The sequence below is a fragment of the Cervus canadensis genome, chromosome 17 (genome assembly GCF_019320065.1).
Source record: "Cervus canadensis isolate Bull #8, Minnesota chromosome 17, ASM1932006v1, whole genome shotgun sequence".
Taxonomy (NCBI): domain Eukaryota; kingdom Metazoa; phylum Chordata; class Mammalia; order Artiodactyla; family Cervidae; genus Cervus; species Cervus canadensis.
Window position 1 is genome coordinate 33,860,987 of NC_057402.1, and position 25,154 is coordinate 33,886,140.

The window sequence follows — 25,154 nt, forward strand, 5'->3', positions numbered from 1 at the left end:
GGCCAGGAGAGTAAGGCCCAGGGGTGTGCCAAGAGGGAAAAGGCTGAAGCTCCATCTTCTTTGTGCGCAGGCCCAGTGAAGGAAGATGCGCCTGATGACGTGCATTAGAGTGGTTCAGCTTCTCCCCACAAGGGGGTAGGATTCAGCATATCCCCCTAGAAGGCCCACCGACAAAGAGGAAGTCTCAGTACTGCTTTGGAGACTAGCAGCCCAGACATCCTGGGCAGAGGCTGGAGTGGACAGGAGTCAGGGGTTCATTAAAGCCCAGGTAAGAAATCAGTAAGGTGAAAGCAACCAGGATGCTGGGTCCAAAGCAAAAGGAAATGGGCCAGAGTGGTGCTGACACCTCAGCCCTGTTATGCCTGCCAGGTCCCCACTCACCAGGCCTGAGTCCCCAGAGGCCTCCTTCCTACTCCCTATTTCACTCCCGTGCTCAGAGGCAGGTCTGCGGCTTGGCTGGGAGCTCCAGGGGCTGAGGGAGCCGGCGCAGCAGCTGTGGGACAGACCACATAGCTAAAACCCGGCGGGCCATAGGGCCCCGCGGAGGAGGCCCCAGCAGGCGGACCAGGCTGCCCGAAAAACCTCCCGAAGCTCCCAGCCTGTTGCTTATTCATTCAGAGTGGGAAAACGCCAGCCCAGCGCGGCCAGCCACAGCCGGGCTGGCCATGTAAGGCCCCCAGGCGGCCCTGCCTGCCCGGTGCCCTGCAGAGAGCCTCGTGCAGCCCTGGGCACCGCCCCTGCCCTGCCCTGACCCCCTTGGCCTCGAAATGCTGTCATCGGAGGAGCCGTCCCGCTCGGGACAAGGCCAGGATGGACAAAGCTAGAGCTGGGGCGGGCAAGGAGCCGTCCTGTCCTCGAGGCCGTGGGAAGAGAAGCACGCACGGGGGGCCACTCCTGAGAGCCTCTCGGTCCACCGGGCCTCCGCAGAGGGGCCACCATGGCTCTGGCCCTAACCGGCTGGCAGCTGGTGTGGGGCGCCTGCGTCTGCGTCCTGGTGCACGGGCAGCAGGCGCCGCCAGGGCAGGGCTCGGACCCGGGACGCTGGCGGCAGCTGATCCAGTGGGAGAACAACGGGCAGGTGTACAGCCTGCTCAACTCGGGCGCGGAGTACGTGCCGCCGGGGCCTCAGGGCTCCGAGGCTAATTCCCGGGTGCTGCTGGCGGGCGCGCCCCAGGCCCCTCCGCGGCGCAGCCAGGGGGGCCTCCGGCGTCGGCAGGCCCCGTCCCTGCCCCTGCCCGGGCGCGTCGGCTCGGACACCGTGCGCGGCCAAGCGCGGCACCCCTTCGGCTTCGGCCAGGTGCCCGACAACTGGCGCGAGGTGGCCGTCGGGGACAACACGGGCATGGCCCGGGCCCGCACGTCCGTCTCCCAGCAACGGCACGGGGGCTCCGCCTCCTCGGTCTCGGCCTCGGCCTTCGCCAGCACCTACCGCCAGCCGTCCTCCTTCCCGCAGCAGCAGTTCCCCTACCCGCAGGCGCCCTTCGTCAGCCAGTACGAGACGTACGACCCCGCGACGCGGACCTACGACCAGGGCTACGTGTACTACCGCAGCGCGGGCGGCGGCCTGGGCGCGGCGGCCGTGGCCTCGGCGGGGGTCGTCTACCCCTTCCAGCCGCGGGCGCGCTACGAGGAGTACGGAGGTGGCGGCGGCGAGGAGCAGCCCGAGTACCCGCCGCAGGGCTTCTATCCGGCCGCCCCGGAGAGGCCGTACGCGCCGCAGCCCGCCGACGGCCTGGACCGGCGCTACTCTCACAGTCTGTACCACGAGGGCACCGCGGGCCTCGAGCCGGCCTACCCCGACCCGGGCCCCGACGCCGCGCAGCCCAACGGGGGCGGCGGGGGCGGCACGTACGGCGGCGGCGGCGGCGACCACCGCCTCGGCTGGTACCCACCCTACGGCAACATGCCGCCCGAGGCCTACAGCCCGCCGCGGGCCGTGGAGCCGCAGCCCCCCTTCCGCGTGCTGGAGCCTCCCTACCTGCCGGTGCGCAGCTCCGACGCGCCCCCGCCGGGCTCCGAGCGCAACGGCGCGCAGCAGGGCCGCCTGAGCGTGGGCAGCGTGTACCGGCCCAACCAGAACGGTCGAGGTGAGTCCGTCCCGGCGCCCGGGGCCTCGTCCATCCTTTACAGAAGGCCTCCCCCGCCTGCTAAGTCAGGACCCCCACCCTGGCCCCCATCGGCAGCCCCAGTGCTTCCCAGGCCTTCGCCGCCATCCATACATCCCCATCCCCATCGGAGCCAGGACTTGGCCAGGCAGGCCAAGGCTCTGACTTGGGGGGATAGGGGGTGGAGGGGGTGGACAGGCCTTGCAAAGAGACGCTTGGGTCATCTGAGGACACATAAAGGAGCCCCTCTCCCCACCTCTCCTTCGTTCCCACTGGGGCACGTCCTCCCCTCTTGGAGGTGCCCCTCCGCCAGCCTCACAGGATGAAACATGGAGCATCCGGGTCAGAAAGGCCTCGGGGACACCTCCAGAGGTGTGACAAGTTCCCAGTCACTGGGCATAGGTGGGCTTGGCGTGAATGAACAGGAGGTTAGAAGAGAGGGTCTGGCCTGACAGGAGAGCAGATTGGACCACCCGGGGTTCCTTCGTGGGACTGCCAGGCCCGGACTAGAGAGGCAAGTGAGGCACTGGCCTGGGCTCCAAAAAGTAATCGACTTAAGAATATTTCAGTGCATTTTTAGATCAAAAATCATGCCAAAAATAGATGAACAAAATATCAAAATTTGAAATAGAATCAGTGATGGTGCCGTGCCAAACTGTATTCAAGCCAGCGAAAAACTGAAAATTAGCAGTAGCGATCTGTCTTTATTTGAAATTTTGATATTTTCTTCATCAGATTTCTTTTTTTTGCAGTACTGCTGAATTTTAAAAACACTGCTTCAAATATTACTTCCCTTAGTTACTGAGTTTTTAGGTGCCCTCTTAAGTTTTGCACCCCAGGCTGGGAAGAGTCCCTGGAGGCAGCTGTGGACAGGGATAGTGGGGGGAGGTTGAAGATACGACCTAGTCTTGGGAAAGCTATCTGCACAGTGGAAGGGGCGGCCTTCCTTCTTCAGATGAGCAGCTCCACACACGCTGTTGGAAGGCAGTCTACCTTGGCGAGGGCCCACAAGTGGTCTGGCCAGGGCTGAACGGCCATTGACCTAACCTCTGCCGTCCTAGATTTCCCCTTCCTGCTTCTGTCTCTGCAAGTCCACAGTCAGCTTTGGTCAAGGTTTTCCATTCAGACCCCAACGTGTATGCATTCCACGTCAGCCTTGCCTCTTTCAGGTTGCAATTACTATTCCTGATTCTTTATTCCTGCTTCTCTGCTCCACACCAGGGGGCTGCGCCAGGCCCACCAGGTGAGGGCTAAGCATTGAGGGGCCCAGGGGCACAGATGCTGCACCTCCAGCCTTCGTTCCTCTGCCTCTGTCCACACGGGGATGCATCCTTGTCTCCAGCCATACTGACCTTGGGTGAGAGGCTGCTGCTGGGTTGCAAGGGTGGGGACTCTTGTCTCTCTATGGGCTGCTGGAGCCCAAGGCTAGGGCAGGGAAGTGTCCCCAATGGTAGTACTCACTCCCTCACATTCAGGGGCTTCCTAGGTGGTGCTAGTGGTAAAGAACCTGCCTGCCAATGCAGTAGACGTAAGAGATGCGGGTTCAATCCTTGGGTCGGGAAGGTCCCCTGGAGGAGGGCGTGGCAACCCACTCCAGTATTCTTGCCTGGAGAATCCCATGGACACAGAGCCTGGTGGGCTACAGTCCATAATGTCGCAGAGAGTCAGACACGACTAAAGTGACTTAGCTCCAGCTCTCCCTCACATTCAAGGCATAGCCTTCAACTTGGGATGCTGAATCCCACTTTGAAAACCTGCAGGTGCTCAAAACAGGAGCTAGAGGAAGGGCCCGTCTATGCTGTGACGAAGGATTTCGCGGCCTACCTGCATATGATCCTCAGCAGGACTCGCAGCAGCCCTGCAGTGGTGTGTGATACCACTCTGCATCAGCCCTTGCTAGAGCTCCGTGGAGGAGAGCACGTTTTACCTATAGGCTAAACTGTTGTGATGGATTTTCTTAGAATGCAAGACCGCGACGTGGGGCTTAGCCAGAAGTGCTCCACCTCTGGGCGGAGGAGAAAACCCAGGCCTCAAACAGCAGTACTGGCAGAGCCAGGCCTTGGACTCGATGTCTGTGCCCCGAGCCAGTGGGTTTTTCTAAGGCCCTTCTGTGGCCCGTCAGGTCTTAAGGTTCAGAGGGAGACTGACCAGGGCAAGGCCGTGTCTGGAGTGGGGCTGCTTGGTCCTCAGGAGGGCCTCTGGCCGTTGCCCCTGAGCCCCAGTGTTCATTTGGGATTAAAGACATTTCTCTCCTGAAGGAGATGCCAAGCTGAATCCAGGCCCTGCCCTGAGGGAGGCATAGAGGAGGGGGCATCTCAGTGCTGTGATCAGGCAGGCACTGGGCTGGTGGGGAAAGGATGGTGGTTTACGGGAGCCAGAGGAGGGGCCTCCCCAGTCAGGAGCTAGGAACCAGGGAGGACTTCTAGGAGGAGTAGGTGCCCAAGTATTGCTGCAAGCTGTCAGCACCCTCCAGGTGCCCCTTCCCTAGTCCTGGGGGGCGGGGGGATGGTGTGTGAGTCGGGGCTGCAGGCTAAATCGGGGCTCACAGAGAGGCCAGAGAGGGAGCAGTACCTTCTCCCCCATCATTTGTTCCCCTTCCCACCCTGCTAGGCTGGGACCGTGGAAAATCCAGGCTCAGGGAAGGCCAAGCTTTGTGCTTGAGATCAGACCCCCAGGCCTGGTGTGGGAGTCCAGGGCGGATTCTCCGAGGCTGACCTCATTCCTCCTGGCCGCACACCCAGGGGTCTGAGGCTGGGCGCTGGCAGCCCGCGCGTGTACGGGCGTGGACATGTCCTCACAATACCAAACACATGTGCGCACCGCCCACGGCCTCCACGTTTGGGCGGTTTCCAAGTGCCTGTCCGGAGTCTCGTTTCTTCCCTGGGCGCCTGTACCCCCTTCCCTCCCACCCTGGAGAGGGGGACCCAAGGGTTCCTGCAATACCATTGTCTCTGAAACGTGTAACTGGACAGAAGGCAAGGAAACAGAGGCCCAGGTCACATACCTGGCCTGACTGTCCCAGCAAATCCAGGCAGAGGCCTGGGGGTGGGGGTGCCTGCTTCCCAGGCCCTGCTGAGACCCCAGAGCTGTGCCCCTCCCTCTCCTATGGCCAGGCCCTCTCTTCCTGGCCTCCTTGTCCCTGTTCCCACCTCCCCACAGCCTCAGCTCCTCTGATCTGGTGATATTTGTGCGGACTAAGATGACTCCAGGCCCTGGAAAACCATGCCTCTTCTCCCAGGGCTCCCCCTTACACCCCCGGCCTGTTTCACTGGTTCTGGACACCCTGTGAAAATAAGGTGGAGCAGCCGCCCTGGGAGGACAGCCAGTTGGAGGGCATCCTCCCGGGGCACCTCTGATGGCTGTGCCAGCCGTGCCTGGCACGGTTCCTCCAGCCTGTCCTCACACAGCCAGTTGGAGCTGGGACTGCCCCCTCCCTGGTTTCTTCCAGTCCGTCCTACGTGTGAGGCAGTTACACCCTTGCCTTGCTGACCACATTACTCTCCTGCTCAACGAGGTTCTGGGGCTCCCAAGGCCTTCAGGACAAAATCGCAAATGCCTTAGCCTATTGCTCCAGAACCTGAGGCACCTCCTCCCATCCCCTCCTCCTCCTCTCAGGCCTCCACAGCCCCCAGGGATGGTGGAGACCTAGGTGTTTCTAGGGTCCGCTTCTCTCCATCCAGCCTCCTGCACCCAAGAGTCCAGACAGGATCCCTTAGTCCCTGAGAGTGGCCCGGTCTCCCTGCTGCATCCCCTGCTGCCTGCCCCTCTCCCCACCAGAACCTGCCTTCCTGACTCAGGTCACCCACCCACCTCCACAAGGCCAGAAGGAGATGTAGGGGCAGACAGAGCGGGCCTCCACCCAGCAAGCCTCCAGAGTCAGAGCGCCCAGGCAGGAATGATGCTCACAACCCCAGCCATTTGCAGAGGAGCACCTGCTGAGCTTAGAGGCCTCAATGTGCAATTTCATTCACCCCACAAGCCTCCTAGAGAGGTGTGGATTACAGGCCAGTGGTACAGATGAGAAAACTGAGACCCGGGGAGGTCTCACAGCTGGATGCAGCGGAGCCAAGACTTCGCACTGAGCCTGTCATGTCTTCATGGCATTGAGGGGACCCCACCCTCAAGCCACCTGCGAGCCAGGCCTCAGTTCCGCCAGCCACCTCCAGGGGGAATAATTCTGCTAGCGTATGTTGGACACTTTATATTTATACATCATCTCTCTTTATTCCCATAGCAACTCCACCAGCCAGATGCTGATAATCCACCCCAGTTCATAGATAAGGTGGCGGGTTCACTTGCTGATTGTCACATGACCTGTTAGTAGTGAAACCAGAATTTGGGTCTGCATGACTACCCATCTTGGGTCCTTAACCGCTATGCATTATTTTTTCCTAAATTTTCATGTATTAAGGCTTACCTCTCACATCCATTTGGTCATTTAGCAGATGCTTGACTCCTACTGTGTTCTGGGCAGTGAGCACTGGTTGTGACAAAGTGAGATGAAACAGAGTGTGCACAGATTTAGAAGCAAAGAACACCTTCCCAGTGCGTTGTTAACATGAAGCGCTATCATTTCCACTCCAGACTCCAGAATATTTAACAGGCACATGGACAGCACCTGACACAGTTCTTGGAAATTTACAGTTAGAGTCGTTTAGTCCTCATAACGGGCTTCCCAGGTGGCCTAGTAGTAAAGAACCCACCTGCCAGTGCAGGAGACGTAAGAGACGTGGGTTCGATCCCTGGGTCAGGAAGATCCCCTGGCATAGGAGATGGCAACTCACTCCAGTATTCTTGCCTGGAGGATTCCATGGACAGAGGAGGCTGGCGGGCTACAGTCCACGGGGTTGCAAAGAGTAGGACACGACTAAGCACACATACAACCCTTGTTGTTACTATTACTCCCATTTTGCAGATGAGGAAACAGAAGCCCTCGGAGGTTAAGCACCTTTCCCACGATTGCTTTAACTGGTGACTGGTGGAGGCAGAATCACAGCTCATCACTCCTTCTTCCTTCCCTGAAGTTGTCCCAAGTTGCTCCTTCAGAAAGAAATGGAGTCTCAGGCCGAGGAAGTTGGGGTAAAGGGTCAGACAGTTATGGAGACAGAGGGGCCTGGGTCCTCTTGCTGCTCCCCTGTTTGGCAATCGGAGGTCACTGGTGTTGGAACAAACAAGTTGTGTCACGGACAGCCTCCTTGCAGGCAGACTTCCTGTCTCCTCTCATATCTGCCAGTTGAGGGCCACATCCTCTCCCCCTGCTCTCAAACTGGACTATCCCTGCAGGAAGAGACAGCTCCCGTTTTAAATAATTATAATTGCAACTGATATTATTGAACGCTTAATGTGTATCAAGGGCTTCCCTGGTGGCTAGGACGATAAAGAATCCTCTTGCAATACAGGAGACCCAGGTTCAATCCCTGGGTCGGGAAGATCCCCTGAAGGAGGGCATGGCAACCCACTCCAGTATTCTTGCCTGGAGAATCCCATGCACAGAGGAGCCTGGCGGGCTACAGTCCATGGGGTCACAGAAGAGTCAGACATGAATGACGCGACTGAGCACGCACAGTATGCCCCAGACACCATGCCAAGCATTTTATTTTTGTTTCCTCCTTTAGTCCTCCCGGCAAGCTTGTGAGGTATTATCACCCCCATTTTACAGAGGAGGCAGCTGAGGCTAGAGAAGTTCGGTAACTCATCCAGGGTCCCAGAATTCATCAGCAGCCAAGTTCAGATCCAGGCTGACTCCCCTCACCAAACCGCTCCAACCTCCCCATCTGCTCCTGCCCCTCAAGGAAGGGTATGTCTCCACCTTCATTGTTTCTCTCAGACCTAAACCGTCTAAGACTCAAAAAGTTGGACTTTTTGCCTTGAGTTCGCAGGCCCCACAGAGCTTGTTGGGGTGGTGGCCCAGCAAGGCGCTTCAGGCCTTATAGGCACCAGTCTACTGGCACACTTGGCCGGCGGGGGCGGTTCTGGCCTTTTGCCCCCTTCCTCCGCCTCTCTCCCACCCTAGGTGCCCCCATCTCAATGCCCTCTCACCTCCGAAGGGGCACTTCACCTCCAAAGGTTCACTTCTCCCAAGCAGTCCCAGCCCAAGTCCACGCGACTCCTGTCCAAGCCAAGAACACATGGAAAACTCCCCAGGGCAGTGGCTGGAAAGGCAGAAAGGAAGGGCGGGGGAGGAGCCGGTGGTCGGTGGCCCCAGCAGCCCACACCTGCTTCCAATTCTGTGCCCGGCATTCCTGCGGAGCAGCAGCCGGCAGGGAGGGAGGCCGGAAGGAGAGGCTGGTCCCGTCCCTCCCCTGCCCTGACCTAACAGCCTCCTCCCCACAGGCGGCTGGAGCCAGAGGGCCTTGCTGTCTGGATTCAGGATTACAGGGCCAGGCTGCACCTGGGTCCCTCTCCCCGTTACTGACGGGCGCCCAGAAACCTGAAAACGGGGAGAGGGCATCAGGACACCAGAGCAGGAGGGTGCTCAGAGGGGGAGGTCGAGGCCAGAGGAGCGTCAGCCACCCGAGTCTCAGGAGAGAAGCCGCCCTTCCTCCCTGCCGTGGGCCAAGGGAACCATGATTTTCCAGCCCCAAAGCTAATCCTTCCTGAAAAGAAAGGGCTTTTGGAGTCAGCCCCAGCCTCTACGTGGTAATGAAGGCTGTGCTCCCATAGGCAGTGCCAGCAGGCCCTTTGTGGGGTGCCGGCAGTTGTCCTCAGGCTCGCTGAGGGCGTGCAGGTGCCAGGCCCCGAGCTGGGGTCCAGGGAATTCAGGGGCACCCTGAACCCATCCCTGTTCTCGCCGGGGCCTCAGCCCAGGCAGGCAGGATGCCATGGTCCAGGTCCACTTCCTTCTCTCGCCAACTCGCCAGCTCTCAGAGACCTGGGCCACAGCGGGGTGGCGGCAGACAGGTGGTGGGAGGGGGAAGAGGGAGGGGCACCGGGCGGTGGCAGAGGAGGGCTAGCGAGATAGGCCTTGGGACCCCAAGACTACCCCGATGAAGCGTGTGTGTGTGTGTGTGTGCGCGCCTGCATAGCAGGGGATTCCAGGACAAGGGCAGTATGGGGTCAGAGGTCAGTGGCAGAAGAAAAGGTCAGTTGTGCTAGTAGCTGCCTCCTGCTCCTTAGGGTTAAGAAATCTGGAAGGCCAGGTTAAGGCCAGACCGCAGAAGGCTGGCTGTGGAGAGCAGACACCATCTCATGAGGAAATGCAGCCATTCAACAAATATTCATGGAGTGCCTTACACTGTGCTGGTCTAGAGCTGGGCATTCATGAGGTTAAGAAAAGAGACAAAGTCCCTGTCCTTGTAGATCTTGCATCTTCATGGGTGAACATAATAAGTAAATAATAGAAGGTGGTAAGTGCTGCAGAGAAAGCAGAGAGAAATCAAGGAGTTCTGGAGCATTGGGAGAGCTTGCAGAGGTGTCAGGGTGGGCATCATGAAGGTGACGTTTGAGCAAAAACTTAAAGGAGTCATCTGCCATCTCCTATCTGCCGGTAGAGCATTCCAGACAGAAGAACCAGCCAGTGCAAAGGCCCTGAGGTAGGAACTCCCTGAGCTTTCAGGTGTGCTCCAGCGTGGTTGGAGCAGCACGGCATGGGTGTGGGGGCCTTACAGGAGACAGGCCAGAGAGGGAACGGGGTCCAGACCATGGACGTCCTGTAGGCTACTGTGAGGACTCTGACTCTCCATTCACGGGGGAGCCACAACAGTGACATTTGAGCAGGGTCTCTCTCTGCTATGCTGGGAATGGACTGTGTGGAGGCAGACAGGGGGAGTCTGAGAGGAGGCTGGTACAGAGAGCGAGGCTGAGATATCAGCGGCCGGGCCAGGGGATAACAACGAGGCGGGGGGCAGTCAGTTTCAGGATATATTTTGGGGATAGAGCTGACGAGCTTTTCCTGATGAATTGGATGTGGGGTGTAAGAGAGAGAGAGGGGTCAGGCATGACGGGAAAGGGTCCTGTGCAGCTGAAAGGGTGAAGTCACCATAAGCTGAGATGGGCAGTCCATGGGTTTTGTAAGAAAGATAAAAAGTTCAGGTCACTGAGAAGGGTCTGAGGGGCAGCAAGGGAACCCAGGAGACCACAGGATCTTCAGAGCCTTCTAAAGGTGGGGGCAGGGCACTAGGCAGGGCCTGCAAGAGGGGGCCCGTGGGTGGGGTGGGCGGGCGTGTTCACACTGGGAAGAGTGTGAGTGATGGAGAGGTGTGAGGAGGCGGCAGGAGGCAGAAGGTAGCTCACCTCCCCTGGCGGCCTCCTCCAGCTCTGCCCGGCTACTTCTGGGTAGTTTGCGCAGTTAAACAAATACCCTTGCCCTCCTCTGAGTCTGGAACTGTCACTCAGAGCATCGAGGCCATCACTGCCCTTGGACTGCCTCTCCCAGTCTGGTGGGGGCAGCAGATGGGTGCTGGAAGGAGGGGGAAGGAGGGGAACCGGGTGGTGGCAGAGGAGGGTTAGTGAGGTAGACCTTGGGGCCTCAAGACTGTACCCTGTATAAGGGTATGTGTGTGTGTGTGTGTCTGTGTAGCGAGAAGTCCAGGGCAAGGGCGCTATGGGGTCAGAGGTCAGGGGCAGAACAGGTCAGTTGTGCTAGGAGATGCCTCCTGATCCTTAGGGTTGAGAGCCCTGGAAGGCCAGGTTAAGGTTAGACCGCAGAAGGCCTTGGCCGCCACCCTGAGAAATCTGAGCTTGATTCTGTAGGTGATGGGGAGCCACGGAAGGTTCTTAGCTAGTCTCAGTGACCATCCTAGCTCCTTTGCCTGGACTGTATTGCCCTTCACAGTGAGCCACAGTGGATCCTGCAGAACCTTGCCTGCCTACTAGTCACCCAGGTGTGGCGCCGACAGTTTAACGTCCTGATTCTTAGACCATCATTTCCTAGGACCTATAGCTGCCAGCTCCTGCCCCGGAGGCCCTCCTGGACCATCCTTATTCCAGGCCATGCTCTCTGAGCTTCCTGCTCTCCCCACCGAGGGGCTGCTCTGGAGTCGGGCCGCTCGGGCCAAAACATCCCTCTCTGTACATATTTCACAACCCACTGACCGGTTCCTGCTGGACATTGTTTATCCTGCAGCCCCAGGCTCGAGAGATTAGGGCTCTTTGGCATTCCATTTGCCTTCAGCTGCTTCGTGTGAGCAGGAGGCTGGGGAGAAGGATTTCAAAGGAGACGAGGTTTATGAAACTCACAGGAAAGAGGAAGCCAAGAGGAAAACAGGTGAGGTGTAGGCACGCGGAGGGAATGTAACCTCAGACCCTCTGCTCTGGGCGACCGCCAGGAACCGCTGAGCAGGAGGGAACAGATTCCTCCTAAAGCAGGAAGGATTTAGGTCAGACGGTGGGAGAATTTCCTGGCAGCTAGAGTATCGTCTGCAGAGGTTGTGAGAGGTCCTGGGCTCTTGCCCAAAGCTGGGGAACGGCCTGAATAGCTCCTGAAAAATATTTTAATCTCCAAGTGTTTATGGAGCCATCAAACCTGCTCTCAAGGGACGGTTACTCTAATCTCCCCGTCATCCACGTGGGGAAAGTGAGCCTAAAGAAGTGCCGGGACCTGGAACACGAGGCGCGGGGCGAGATGGCAGATATCGCCTGCTGGACTCTCTCCCACCAGAAGGGCCCAGCTGCGTCCTGCCAGGGAGCGAGAAGACAGTGCTCAGCCTTCCACGGGCTGGTGTGGGGGCCAGCCAGCAGCTCCAGGCCCAGCCCAGGGGAGGCGGGAGGACATCAGACCCCCAAGAGGCAGTGGAAGGGGCCCTGGGTCCCACAGAGAGGAGAGCAGGAATGCCGAGTGCTCGCCCTTGTCCCGCCATTCTGTGTCCTCCCAGGCCTGGAGGGTCCACCGGAGCCCCCACGGCCAAGGGACTGCCTCTAGACCAGAGGCTGCCTGCAGATGGCCTTGGGACCTGGTTCACTCACACCCAGCCCCCCCCAGCTGAGCAGCCTAGCTTTGGTCATCCCAGGGGCCTTGGCCCTCTGACTCAGTCCTCCCAATCCTCGTCCAAACTGTGCAGCCTGAGCCCCCGTGGCCAGCACACTGTTCCTGGGGAAGAGTGTTCACAGGGGGTCAGCCCCAGGCTCCCAGCCCTGAGTGAGGTGGAGGACAGTCAGTCTGTGTTAATGGAAGCAGTGAGGCCTAGACTGGGGCCAGGCCGGCCCAGGGCCTTGCAGAAGGCCTGTAAGAAGTCAGGCTCCTGCCTACCTCCTGGGCAAGGAAGGCAGGGCACTGAAGGTGACCAGGCCTCCCTGGGTAACCTGAGCAAGCCCATCGCCCAGCCTTTGAGGGGTCAACCCCATCCCCAGGAGACTGGCTAGATCGGTCATGGAGGGTATAAACTGTGGAATCCTACTCATAATGACAAGCAATGAACTTGACATATCTTAAAAGTTAACATTGACTGGAAGTCAAGAAACAGAATGAGACCCACAAGGTAATATCATTTATATACCTCACGGATAAATACCCATTTCCAATTTTATACAGAGACACAGATGTTCAAAGACATGTCTAAGGGTCAGGGTAAGGATGAAGGTTAAAAAAACCTAATTATGAGAATGGCCTGGCACAAACCAGTGATAATGGTTGCTCTGAAATGAGAATTCAGTTCTCTGCATTTATAAAAACAAGTGTCTCCAGAAAAACTTCCCACTACACTATTTTATAATGTCTCCAGTGACAGGTCCACAGGCCGGCTGACTCCATACATTCTGCATAAGAGGTCCCAGCCCCACCCCCCACCCCCCACCCCCTCCCACAAAATTACATCCCATGACTGATGGTTCTCCCTGCCTTCTGATGACCCGATGACCAGGATCTTCCTTTTAAAATGCACATTTCTTGGGATGGTGGGGAAGAGAGGTGAGCACAGGTCTTGTTGGAACTGAACTTTAACCAACACTGGCCGCTCTGTCTGGAGGGCCTGGATGTACCCCATAAGCCAGAGGGAACAAACCGGTACCCCTACCCCTACATCCACAAGTGCACACTCAAGCCTTCCCTCAGCCCCCTTCCAGCATCACACAGCCCACCCACATACCCAAGCCCCTATGGAGAGGCTGAGAGCCCAAGCCTGCAGGCCTGGCTGCTGATGGAATGCCTCCTGGGAGAGCAGCAGAGAAGGAGGCATTGTTCCTTCCTGGGAAAACATACCAGCTGAGGGAGGGGGCCTGCTGTTCCCAGAGACCTCAGTGGGGGATTTTAAGGGGGGTTGGGGGGACCCAGCCTAGACTCTGCCTTTTCCAGTAGCTTCCCCCACGGCGGTGAAGGTGTGACAGAGGAGGGCGGACAAGGGGAAGCCAGTTAGGGGAGTCACAGGACCCCCGTGATGGTCAGAGATACAGAACAAAGAACACAAAATAATGATCAGGGGGATTCCATTTAAGTTCTAGAAAAGGCATAACTGATCTAAAGTGATTAAAAAGCAGATCAGTGGTTACGTGGGGAGGAGGGAGGGAGGATTTGCTGAGAAGGGGCAGGGAGGAACTTTCAGGAATGGTGGAAACAGACTGCAGCATGATTGTGGCAGCTCTAACACCCTGTGTGTATTTGTCACAGCTTATCAAGCTGGATGCCTAAAATCTGTGCATTTGACTGTATAAATTATAACTTTAAAAAAAGAAAAAATAACACGTCAAGTCCTGGAAGGAGAGATTGGGACCTGGAAGCTCTTCCTGGGGCTTCCTTGACCTGCGGTGTGACTGTGGGCAGATTCTCTGCTCTCTCTGAGCCTCCCTTCCCTCTAGCACCACTGTGAGCCGTGATTTCCTGAGGGAGACAGGGTGAGGAGCATGCTGGTGGATGAGTGGAGCAGTAAAGTATGAAGCCACTGATCATTAAAGAAGCTTGCCTGACAGAGACTGACAGCTTAACAGTCAGCCAGCCCTGAAGCATGCTGAGGGGGTGAGTGGGGCCTGAGCCCTGCCCTCGGGGAGTACAGACTGCAGGGGAGCAGACACAGGTAAATATGACGAAATCTAGTAGTGAGGCAGAAGTGTGAGCAGCTTGGAATGTCACTGCCAATCAGAGAAGCCTTCCTGGAGCAGGAGGCACCTGCCTAAACCTGAGGTTCCTCAACAGAAGGAGGAAAATGGTCATCTTTGGCTCAGCCTAGGACCAGGACCAAGATTCAGTGTGTGGCCAGGATCAGAATCCAGTATGTGGTCAGACTCAAGGCACAGTCAGAGGCCAGGAGTGGCACCAGCCCCGAGTATCCCTAGCCTCTTAGCTGGCTCTTCCAGCTTCCCTGGACGAGGAAGGGTCGGGCCAGAAAGCGCTGTACAGTCATCTGTGCAATGTTTATTGAAACCCGGCCTGGGGTGGGGGTGGCAGGCTGCCTGGTGCCAAATGTGGGTCTCATGCAGCTTCAGGCCCAGCTGACCCACCACCACATGTTGCTGAGGGAAAGGCTCTTTGATAATGGGAAGGGGGCCATTCCTGGCCATTCACCCCGCTCTCCCCACCACACAAGCTTCTATGGACGAGAAAGTGAGAAACAGCTTGATACGGAGGTGGCCCTTGCTTTCAGGGCCTGACGCTCCCTGGGGAAATGACTGCAAGCATTCCTAGGGGCTTGAGTAACGGGGCCGAGGCTGGCCAAGACAGCCCCCATCAGCCAGGAGCCACCTCATCCTCACCCACCCTTGTGCTCCTTGCTTCCTCTTCATTCCAAGCAGGTGAGATCACACTGGCTGCTCCTGCCTGAGGCTTGAACCGTAGGCAGGCAGGGGTAAGGTCTGGAAGCCCCAGAGATGTATTTGAGAGGGGTGACAGGCAGGCAGAAACCTCTGGGAAAGGGTCAGAAGCCAGCGTCCCCCTCTTCTGTCTCGTCTTCTGGACCTGCAAGCTGACAAGAGGGTTTTGGCAGCAAGAAGAAGGGGCTAGAAGCCTGTCCATGTGACTCAAGCCCCCTCACTGTGCCTGCCCCCCAAAAACCAGAGGGCTTGAAAGAAGCTAAGAAGAGCTTACAGCTTCATTTTATCATTTATCTGCCAGAAGCCCTGCGGCATGAGAGGGGAGGGTACATGGAGGCCCAGGCCCGTTCCCCTTTACGCTGGTGGCTGAGCTGGGATGGAGCCCAGGGCTCTGGAGTCCCCCTGCCCACCTCCCACCCCACCCCTTCCACACACCCAACATCAAGATCTTTCCTTCTTTATTCTGTGTGGCTAGGGTCTGGACACCTGAGTTCAGCTTCTGCTTAGTCCTAATAACTCACTGGGATGAAGTTATGTACGGGGGTGGGGGTGGGGAGCAGAATGGACAGACCCTTGGCTGCAGCCTGACCGGAGGAACAAGTGATCCAGGGACTGGACCAGACTCCAGACTTCCCCTGGGCACTGGGCCCCAGGCCCTCCTCAGACTGGAGGCCAGAGGCTGCAGACGGGAAGGTGTGGTCCGCTCTGGGGGCCAATGACAGGATGAAAGGAATCCTGAGCAAGGCGGGCTGGGCTCCCAAGCCGAGAATCCTGCCCTGTCAGCAGCCTGCTCCAGGGACGTGTTTTCCTGTGAGCCCTTCCCTTCCTGGCCACCCTCACTTCTGCCAACCGCCATTCACCTGGCTCTGCCCAGCAGCCTTCTGGTACCCGCTGAGGGCTGGAAGCCCAGGGCTCGCTCTCGGCGGTTCACGAAGAATGCCAGCTGCAGGGGAGAGGGGAGCAGAGAGTGTCTGGGGGCTGGTGCCCTGGGAAATAAGGACACCAAGGGGAGTGTCTGCGTCAGGAGACTGCTAGGTTCACTCGGTCCTGCCCCCAGGCCCTTATTCATGCTACGCCCCCTGCCAAGAGCACTCTTTTGTCTTCTAAGGTTCTCCAAATCCCACCCCCCAGTCTCCCAGGAGGCTCAGTGGTCCCCACAGCGTGGGGTTCCAGAGGTGAGCCCCTGCTCCCTGACCTCCCTGACCCCACACCTGAGCCTAGAGAGAATGGTTCATGTCACACACCTCGCTCACACACACATTGGGAGGCTTCCAGGAGGAGGTGACAGCCAGTGCAGAGAACTAAGAACGACCAAGGACATTTGGGTTGGGGAGGTCTCTGGGCTTTAACCCCGACCCTCCTCAATGCCAAGCTATCGCTCCCTCCTCTCTCTCCCACTCCTGACTCCAGGCCTCCCTGACTTGGTCCCAGACCCCAACTACGTGCAAGCGTCCACTTACGTCCAGAGAGCCCACCTGTACTCCCTGCGCTGTGCTGCGGAGGAGAAGTGCCTGGCCAGGTAAGGAGGTGAAGTGCGGATGGTCGTAGGGAGTCACCCAGAACCTGCCTGCAGGCCGCACCACCCTGGCCTTCTCATTGGTGGGCCTGGTCTTCCCCCAGGGTATCAGGTGGGGAAGGGAATGGGGAGATCCAACTTTTATGTACACATTACCCTGCAGGGAACTTAATGACATTTCACCTTCACACCCACTAGTAATAAAGAACCTGCCTGCCAATGCAGGAGACTATAAGAGATACGGGTCCTATCCCTGGGTTGGGAAGATCCCCTGGAGAAGGAAATGGCAACTCACTCCAGTATTCTTGCCTGGAGAATCCCATGGACAGAGGAGCCTGGTGGGCTACAGTCCTTGGGGTTGCAGAGTCAGACATGACTGAGCAACTTAGCATGCAACTTCACACCAACCCCCAAGGGTCTGTGTTGCCCCATCAGTAACTGAGGAGCAGTGAGAAGAACTGCATCGTGAGAAGGTCCCAGGCAAGTCTAGCTGCTATCAGGACAGAGGGCAGGATTATGGAGCCATCTTTGCAGAGGATGGGGGAGGCTGATGGAAGGGGCCAAGGGCACGGGTGACAGTGAGGCCTCCATTGTGTGTTGCACTAGAGAGAGGGGAAGGTCTTCAGTTTACTTGAACCCAGGAGGTGAGCACAGCCGACTCTCCATTATACCTGATTAATTCTGCCTCTTGCAGAGCTTGCTTCTCAGTTTGACGGCGAATGTTCTGGTCAAATATGTATGCGTTGAGGACATCTCCCCATGCTAAAACAACTAGTTAAAGGTTACGTTGACTTATTTCTTTTGTTTACATCCCTCTGTGTTGAAAGCACCTATTTTTCTTAATTATTTGCTTTTTTAAAGCAGTTGAACTCTCCTTTCACTTCTGCATATCTGGGAAGCCCTTGGGGATCTCAGCATTTTTTCATTGAGGGAACCTCTCATTCACTGCCACTCAAGAGTAGCTGACCACAGACTGTTATCTATCTGTAATGAAATGAGGGGCTTGCACTGGAATGTCACTCAATTCACCACTTCCTTCATCGAGAAAGTCTTGCTTCAAAAAAAGAAGTATCAGCTGAACTAGACCGTGTGATCAGTGATGTAGCTGATTTACATGTTGGTGGAAGTTCCTTATCTCCTTACAGACTGGCCACAGACAGTGTGACAGCTGGCAGAGGTCCAGGGACCACACGTGAGTCCCCTCAGCTGGCCTGCCCACTCAGGTCTCGTGCCTGGGAACAGAGCATCATAGTACTGCTCTTCCTACAGCGCCTTCAGAGACCAGTCTCCATGGCTGTCCACTGAGGCTGAGTTTTGAGGAGTCTGAGTCAAAACCAAGCTGTTACTCCATCTTCATGGAACGTCCTGTGTGCCCACACCTGGGCCCCCAGGTGGACTGGGGAGGAGGCAGCCGGGGCTCCGTCCGAGGGCTCTTTTGATCTAGCTGGAGAAGGTAGCCGCTCACCCAGACCCAAGCGACGGGGAGTGGAGGAGAGCTAGAAGGGGTGGTTGGCAGGCTGGAGCTGCTCGAGGCCAGAGGAGGGGGAGGTTGGCAGGGGCTGAGGCATCTGCGGAGGCTGGGCGTGGGATACAGACCTAGAAAATGCGGCAGGACCGACGCCCAGGAGCGGCAGGGCCCTCGGAGATGGCCGAAAGCATGGGCCACAGACCGATGCCAGTTCACAGACAGTAGGCGGGACTCAGACGAGGGAAGGGACTTGATCCAAGTCTCACCGCGGCTTTGTGGCCAAGCTGGGCCTAGAACCCAGACCCTAATGGGTTCCCACGGTGTGCCGAGCCCAACAGAAGGGCAGGATTTAGCTGAACAGAGGGAAGGAGGATGTTCTGTTCCAGCGCAGACAGAGACAAATTCCAAGCCTCCCTCAGACAAGGCCAAGGGACTTACGTCCTGGCAGACAGAAGCCTGCAGCGCCTGGTGTCCAGACATCTTCTCACAGAGAGCTAATCCCCATGACTGGCCACCTCCTGCCTCTGGCCTCAGGGCCCAGCCCTTAATGATTGCTAGGGAAGTGCCCCTGAGGCTGGCCAAGACAGCTGTCCGCAGTCAGCTGAAGAGGGGGAAGCCTGCAGTCAGCCCTTTCTCCTACCTATAGGGTGTGTGGACATGTGTCCCTTCACTGCTGCCCCCGAGTTTTCTCTCTTTTCCCTTCCCTCCTCACATGGCCCATCTCAGTTGGCCGCTGGGGGACAGCAAGTGAATTGTGAGCAGGCAGTCTGCAACCAGTGTTCCCCCAACAAAACAGGTCAGGTAGCTGGCCCTGAAGCCACACGATCAGGGAGAGCACTCACACAGGCCGGGCTCAGGCTGTGTGTGGTATCAGGGCATGCTGTTAGATCTCCCAGGCAGTCAAGATCCCTCTAAGTGGGGCAATCTCAGCAGACTTCCTGGAGGAGGGGACCTGAGTTGGGGCTAAGAGGCTGGTTGGGTTCTGGGTCAAGTGAACAGAACAGACAAAAGTAGAGATCAGTGAAAGAGTTAAGTCTGTTTGGGAAACAGTATTTGAAGCTAGAACCCAAGGTGTAGGGGGAAGTCAGAATCTCTTGGACAAGGCTATTTTTTAAAAAGCCCTCCGAAGATTTTGATATGCCCCCACACTCCGCTGTGTCTCACTCTTTGCGACCCCATAGACTGTAACCCACCAGGCTTCTCTGTCCATGGGATTCTCCAGGCAAGAATACTGGAGTGGGTATCCATTCCCTTCTCCAGGTCATCTCCCCAACCCAGGGATCAAACCCGAATCTCTGGCATTACAAGCAGATTCTTAACCATCTGAGTCACCACGCGTAGAGACTGTCCCCAACTGAGAGTCATAAGCAGGCATCAGGGACCCTCAGAGCGTCATTATCAGGCCCTGCTTTAGAGCATCCCCACCAGCAGCCTCCAGCCACACGGCAGAGGGGAGGGGGCGGCCCGCAGAGAGGAGGAGGCCTGAGCCTTGGCTGCAACACAGGGATCAGCGGTGAGAACCTTCAGGGACAAGACGGCCCCCGCGGGGTGTCTCTGGCTGGTGCCTGAGCGCCCTCCGCTCTCCCCTCCTGTCCCCACAGCACGGCCTACGGCCCCGAGGCCACCGACTACGACGTGCGTGTGCTGCTGCGTTTCCCCCAGCGCGTGAAGAACCAGGGCACAGCGGACTTCCTCCCGAACCGGCCGCGGCATACCTGGGAGTGGCACAGCTGCCACCAGTGAGCTGCCGCCCCGCTGCTGGGCCCGGACCCGCGCCCCCGCGAGCGCTCGGGAGGGGCAGGGCTGGGGAGAGGGCCCCGAGGGGGGTTTTCTGCCGAGAATCCATCACTGAGGCAAGGACTTTTAAGCAGAGCCTCAGCAACTGGGCTGGAAGATGGGACACAGAAGGATCGGTCTGGATAGGAGATGAAAGTGTCTAGAATGCAGGGCATCGCCCAAGGGAGGCCAGGATAGGGAGGAGTGAGGGGTCCTGCGGAGGTGCCCTCCTAGGGTGCCTGGCTCGGTGGGGACACCAGAGATGCTGCCTGTGGGACCCAGGAGCCCAGGCTGGTCAGGAGGCAGGGTCACCTGGGCCACCTCAGGAGGGGAGTGGGCTGGGCAGGGCCGCCTAGGCCCTCTTCTCCTGCGTCCTCTCCCACCCCAGGCACTACCACAGCATGGACGAGTTCAGCCACTATGACCTGCTGGACGCAGCCACAGGCAAGAAGGTGGCTGAGGGCCACAAGGCCAGCTTCTGCCTGGAGGACAGCACCTGTGACTTCGGCAACCTCAAGCGCTATGCCTGCACCTCTCACACACAGGTCAGGTCAGGTCGGGCTGGAGAGGCGGGGCCGGGCTCCGGACGACGGGGCAGAGCTGCCTGGGGATGGGAGGCTGGGCCACCCTGAAGACAGGCTATCGCCGAGGCTCCTGGCCACTCTACTCCTCCAGAGTGCAGGTCTTCTCGCCAGTCCTCAGGCCGCTGCAGGGCTCCTCGGGGCCTACCCTGCACCTCCATTTCCAGGGGTGTCTGCTCACGGAAGGGAAACATTCCAAGGAAGTCTGGATGGCTTAATGTTCTATTTGTCTAGCTGGGCCCCCAAATCCATCTTTCTGTCCAGAGAGTGTCCATCTATCCTGCCTGTCTCTCTCTGTCCATTCATCCATCCGTCTCTCCCAGGCATCCCCCCACCTTCATTTCACCCCTCCTTCTGGTTATTACATCTCTCATTGCTCTGGTCCATCTGCCCAGTGGGCCTAATACAGGGCAGAGCCATGCTGAGCTGCTCCATGGGGTGGGGGGGCGGGGGGCCCAGGGTCAGGACAGAGCACAGAGCAAGGAGGCCCCAGGCTGCTGAAGTGGGCATGGGGTGGCTCTTTGAGGAGTGCACAGCACCCCAACCTCTGCTCCTGTCCCCTCTCCTAGGGCCTGAGCCCAGGCTGCTACGACACGTACAATGCAGACATCGATTGCCAGTGGATTGACATCACCGATGTACAGCCCGGGAACTACATCCTCAAGGTGGGGCCCCTGGAGGCACTCTTCCAGCCTGATGTCCCCACCCCTGACATAAGCTTCACGTTCTGGGTGTACACCCTCTGGGTGTTAGATCTCACAGGCAGTCAAGAGCACTCTAAATGGGGCAATCACGGTAGACTTCCTGCAGGAGGGGACCTGAATTGGGTCTAGAAGGCTGGGTGGATTCTGGGTCAAGTGAACAGAAGTGAAAGAGTTAAGTCTGTTTGGGAAGCAGTATTTGAAGCTGGAACGAAGGGTGTAGGGGGAAGGGGAGGCCAGTATCTCCAGGCTAAGGCTCCTCCTTCATACTCCTGTTGCTCTGCAACTAATGATGTCCCCTGAGATCTGCACTTCCCATCTGAAGGTCTTAGTCTCAGGCAGACACAGCCTCTTCCCATAAAAACTCCAAGGAAACTGCAGCCCAGGTGTGGTAATGCTGGAGGAGGGGGTGACTCTCTTCCCTAAGTGACAGAGGACTTGGAGAGCCATGTAGTCCATCCCCCTGTATGTGGGCAGGGCAGGCTCTGTGCCATCTGGGAGAGGACACTGCCCTTCCCTGAGACACAGCTCCTCACAGGACCCGCTGCAAAGCCAAGGGCTTTATCCCCTCTGGCCTGAACCCCTCCTGCACGTCCGATCATTCCAATGCCCCTTGGTTGGGGGCACAAGCAGAAAAGTGCGTAAGGGGCACAGAACCCAGCATGGTGCCTCCATGCAGGCTGGGCAGGGGCCAGGTCATCACAGCCTCACCTGGGGAAGCCAAATCTTAGCCTCTTCCTTGCAGGTGCAAAGCCAGAGTGGGACTCACTCTGTGAGCTCTCTCTCACAAGGAGAAGAGCTCCTTGGGCTCTTCTCTACTCTGGAGTAAAAGAAGAGCAGAGAAGGTGGGCCTGGAAAGCAGCTTTAACCTGCACAAAGATGGGCTGCTGGGCGGCTGCATTCAGAACCCAGCAACCCAGAAGCTGTTGGTTGCAGCCCTGAATGAGCACCTCTCACTGGGCTTGGTGAGGCCTCTGCTCAGCCTCACCCAGGGGCCAGCATTGTTCAGGGTATCTTTTTTCTTCCCTCATTCATCCACTCAACAAACTCACAAAAAAGCCCCTCTGAGTTCTAGGTTCCAAGGATTCAAGACATGTAATGCCCAGTTCCTGCCTCTAATAAATGTAACTTAAAGACAATATCACTGCATCTCTTCTTAAATGTTCTGCAGATAAGGCTGGGTGTGGCCTAACCCAGTGAAGCCCTCTCCTGTCAGTCCAACATTTTAAAGACTTCCTTGTGTCCCAACAACTCCTCTTCAGCCAGGTTACGCTAGGGTCATCATCTCAGTTGAGTGTCAGGTGCCTTGGGCTCCAGGCCAGAAGATGCCTCCTGGCATCAGACAAGCCATCAGCGGGTCATCTAGATGGGCACGCATGGTGAAAGGGTACAGGCTTCGTAGTCAGGGAGACTAGGCATGGGATCCCTGCCCAGCCCCTCACTCAACTGCTGGGTTCCCTGGGGCAGTGGCTCTGAATGCCCTGTGCCAGGCCCCCTGTCCTGCCCTGTGACTGAGGAAGCCGCCTGTCTTCCAAGAAGGGTGATCTGATGATGCTTTCTTTGACTATGAGCTGTCTCTTCCTTCCTCTCTCTGTGTCTCTGCGTCTTCTCCTGTCTCTGCATCAGTGCGTCTCTTGGTCTGGTGTGGTCTTTCTCCATCTCCGTGTCTCCCTCCCTTTGTCTCCTCTCTGTCTGCCCGTCTGCCTCTCCACCTTCCTTGGCGACCAAGTGAAGCACAGCTCCCTGATCAGATCCCTTTCCATCTGTTCTCTTCCTTCTTCAGGTGCATGTGAACCCAAAGTACATCGTTTTGGAGTCTGACTTCACCAACAATGTAGTGAGATGCAACATCCATTATACAGGTCGCTATGTTTCTACAACAAACTGCAAAATCGTCCAGTAAGTGTTCGCCCACCCCGCTCCCTGCCCCAGCCCCTCTCCTCCTCGAGGAGCAGGCAGGGCCACCCGAAACACGGAGGATGCCTGCCCTCTGGGTCACCTTGGTGGCCATGCACGGCTGCAGCTGGACCAGCCCCCAGGCTGCGCAGGAGGAGGCTCATCTGTGCCCACCCCGAGCCCAGTGCTAAGGATGGGAGTGGCGCTCAGGCTGCGGGCACTGATCTGGGGCGTGGCCCCCCATCTCTCAACCGGAGACTGGCAGGAGGCAGCGAGGAGGTGCAGGGCCCTGCAGGCCTCATTCTGTGACTCCCTCGCTCTGTGATCTCAGGCAGCTCGTCTCACCTCTCTGATCTTTCCGCTTCGACACTTCCCAGGCAGGCTTGTGAGGCGGATTGAAAGGCCTGACAGCTGTCTCTGCGTGTTCCAGAACCCTTACACTGGTGCTCAGTGACGGGCAGCTGTGTGGGCCTTAGCGTCCCTGTAAAGTGGACTGAATGAAGCGGTCCCAGATTAGAAGGGATTCTGGCTGGAGTCACTTCTAGTCGGTCATCAGCCCCTGGGCCCCATTGTGGAGGGAGCTGATAAACTCTGCGCCCAGGCCTTTGGCACATGGCTCCTCAGCTGCCCGAGCTGGCTGTCCTCATCCTCTCTCCTGATTCCTCATGTGAAGCACTTTGCAGAGGGACTGCCTGCTTACAAACTCATTAAGAAAATGCAGTCGCACTCTGTATGAATTTTAAATGCTTGATCGGGTCAAAGCGACTCTCTTCCATTTAAAAAATAAAGAAAAACAGAATAGTCTTCTAGAACTGTAGTCCGTCAGCTAGGGGACAAGTGGCAGGGATTGCAAGGCCCAGAGAAGCATTTTTCCCCAAACACGCCTGCTTCTTAATGGTTCACAGATATGAGAGGCTTAGCCTATCTCCAGGGTCAGGGCTCAGAGTGTGACCGGGATTAGGGCTCAGTGTGTGACCAGGATTAAGGCTCAGCATGTGACCAGGGTCAGGGCTTGGTATGTGAGGGCTCCGTGTGTGTTTACAGATAGCCCCTTCACCCTTGGCTGCTACCACTAAGCTAACTGTTCACAGCCCCCCACCGCACTGTGAGGACAGTAGCCTCTCGTTCAATTCAGAGATTCAGTTCCTCATTAGTGGGATTAGATCAGAATTATCCAGGTCACGGAGGGACCTGGGAACGACCGACTCCTGCCCCATCCCTGGCAACCTAGCCCTTTGGCAGGCCTGGGTTTCCAGCACCTTCTTGCTCCTCAGGGCTTGTCTCTTTCAGCCATTAAAAGTCCAGGGGTCACCTAAACAGTAGAGGTTTTCTGGGAAGCAGTTGAAGGAAGGAGTGGGACGGGCGGGACGGAGGCAGGAGCAGAGGGGGGAGCGAGGGAGGCAGGGAGCCCACACGCCCTCTTGTCGCTCCTGCTGCTGGTGGGGGGAGCATCCAAACAGCCCCATGTTTTCCGGGAGGCACGGTGAGCTGGGCCCCTCAGCGGGGGGGACAGAGCAGCTGCCCCACACCCTCTCCAGCTCCCCCGGGGCCTGCGGGCACCAGGAATGCCGAGGCCCTTCCTTCCGAGCCCTTTACATAAGTGCTTGGAGAGGCTCAGGTCTCATTAGCGCGTCTCCACGACCCTGACCGCAGGCAGGCGGCTGGGCCAGCACACAGGAAGCTGGAAGGAGCGTTCCCAGAAAGGCCACGGGACTGACGCCTGTGGGTTTCAATCATGTTTCTGAAGAGAAAAAGGAGGCCATTTTTTTTTCCCCAAAAGTACTGAGTTAGAAGAAATAAGAAAGTATTTTCAGACAGTAGCAGCTCTGCTAATGACCCAGAAAAGAGTCTGGAGCTCAGGGCAAGGGGCAGTGTGCTGCCCAGACTACACCCTGGGTGGGAGCCCATGAAACCCCTCTTCTTAGAGCTGGGGGTGCAAGGCCGCTTCCCCTGAGCCCCAATGACTGAGGGGAGTGGAGGGGAACCACTCAGCTGGGGAGGTGGTGGTCGGTGGGCGGGGGGGAGGGCCTGGCTGACAGTTCAGTGAGGTCTCCCTGCCCTCAGCCTGCCGCTGACCTGCTCTCTTTCTTTCCTTAGATCCTGATCCAGGGGAGGTGTATACAGCCGGCCCACCTCCTCACCTCCCAAAGCAGGCCCTGCTCCCCAGGCAGCCTTCCGCCAGGACGAGCCCAGCCGAGGGGCCCAGCCCCCACTCACAGGCAGGGGCAGCTGGACCGCGGGAGCATCCTTCCCTGCCCGCCTCAGGGAGCGAACGGGGACCGAAACCACAGGGACTCCGGATGCCAGGCCCCACTGTGTACTTAACTCTCCCCCACCACGTTATTTTGTTGGTTGTTGGTTTTTATTTTTTATATTTTGGCCATACCACAGAGTAAGATTGCCCAGGCCTGGGCTGAATAAAACAAGGTTTTTCTA

General features: G+C 57.6%; 1 protein-coding gene across 1 annotated transcript; it reads left to right on the forward strand.

Annotated features, from left to right (window-relative positions):
- Positions 1–575: 575 nt before the first annotated feature.
- LOXL1 (lysyl oxidase like 1) lies at positions 576–25,154 on the forward strand. The gene is made up of 7 exons (XM_043489963.1): positions 576–2,087; positions 16,191–16,299; positions 19,366–19,503; positions 19,929–20,085; positions 20,691–20,786; positions 22,606–22,721; positions 24,816–25,154. Exons 1-7 carry the CDS (start codon positions 938–940, stop codon positions 24,820–24,822), a joined length of 1,773 nt encoding a protein of 590 aa, XP_043345898.1. The 5' UTR covers positions 576–937; the 3' UTR covers positions 24,823–25,154.

Coding starts and splice junctions, on each gene's coding strand:
- LOXL1 (XM_043489963.1), top strand. CDS start 938: ATGGCTCTGGCCCTAACCGGCTGGCAGCTGGTGTGGGGCGCCTGCGTC. Junction 16,300..19,365: donor GAGGAGAAGTGCCTGGCCAG/GTAAGGAGGTGA, acceptor CTGTCCCCACAG/CACGGCCTACGGCCCCGAGG. Junction 19,504..19,928: donor GAGTGGCACAGCTGCCACCA/GTGAGCTGCCGC, acceptor CTCCCACCCCAG/GCACTACCACAGCATGGACG.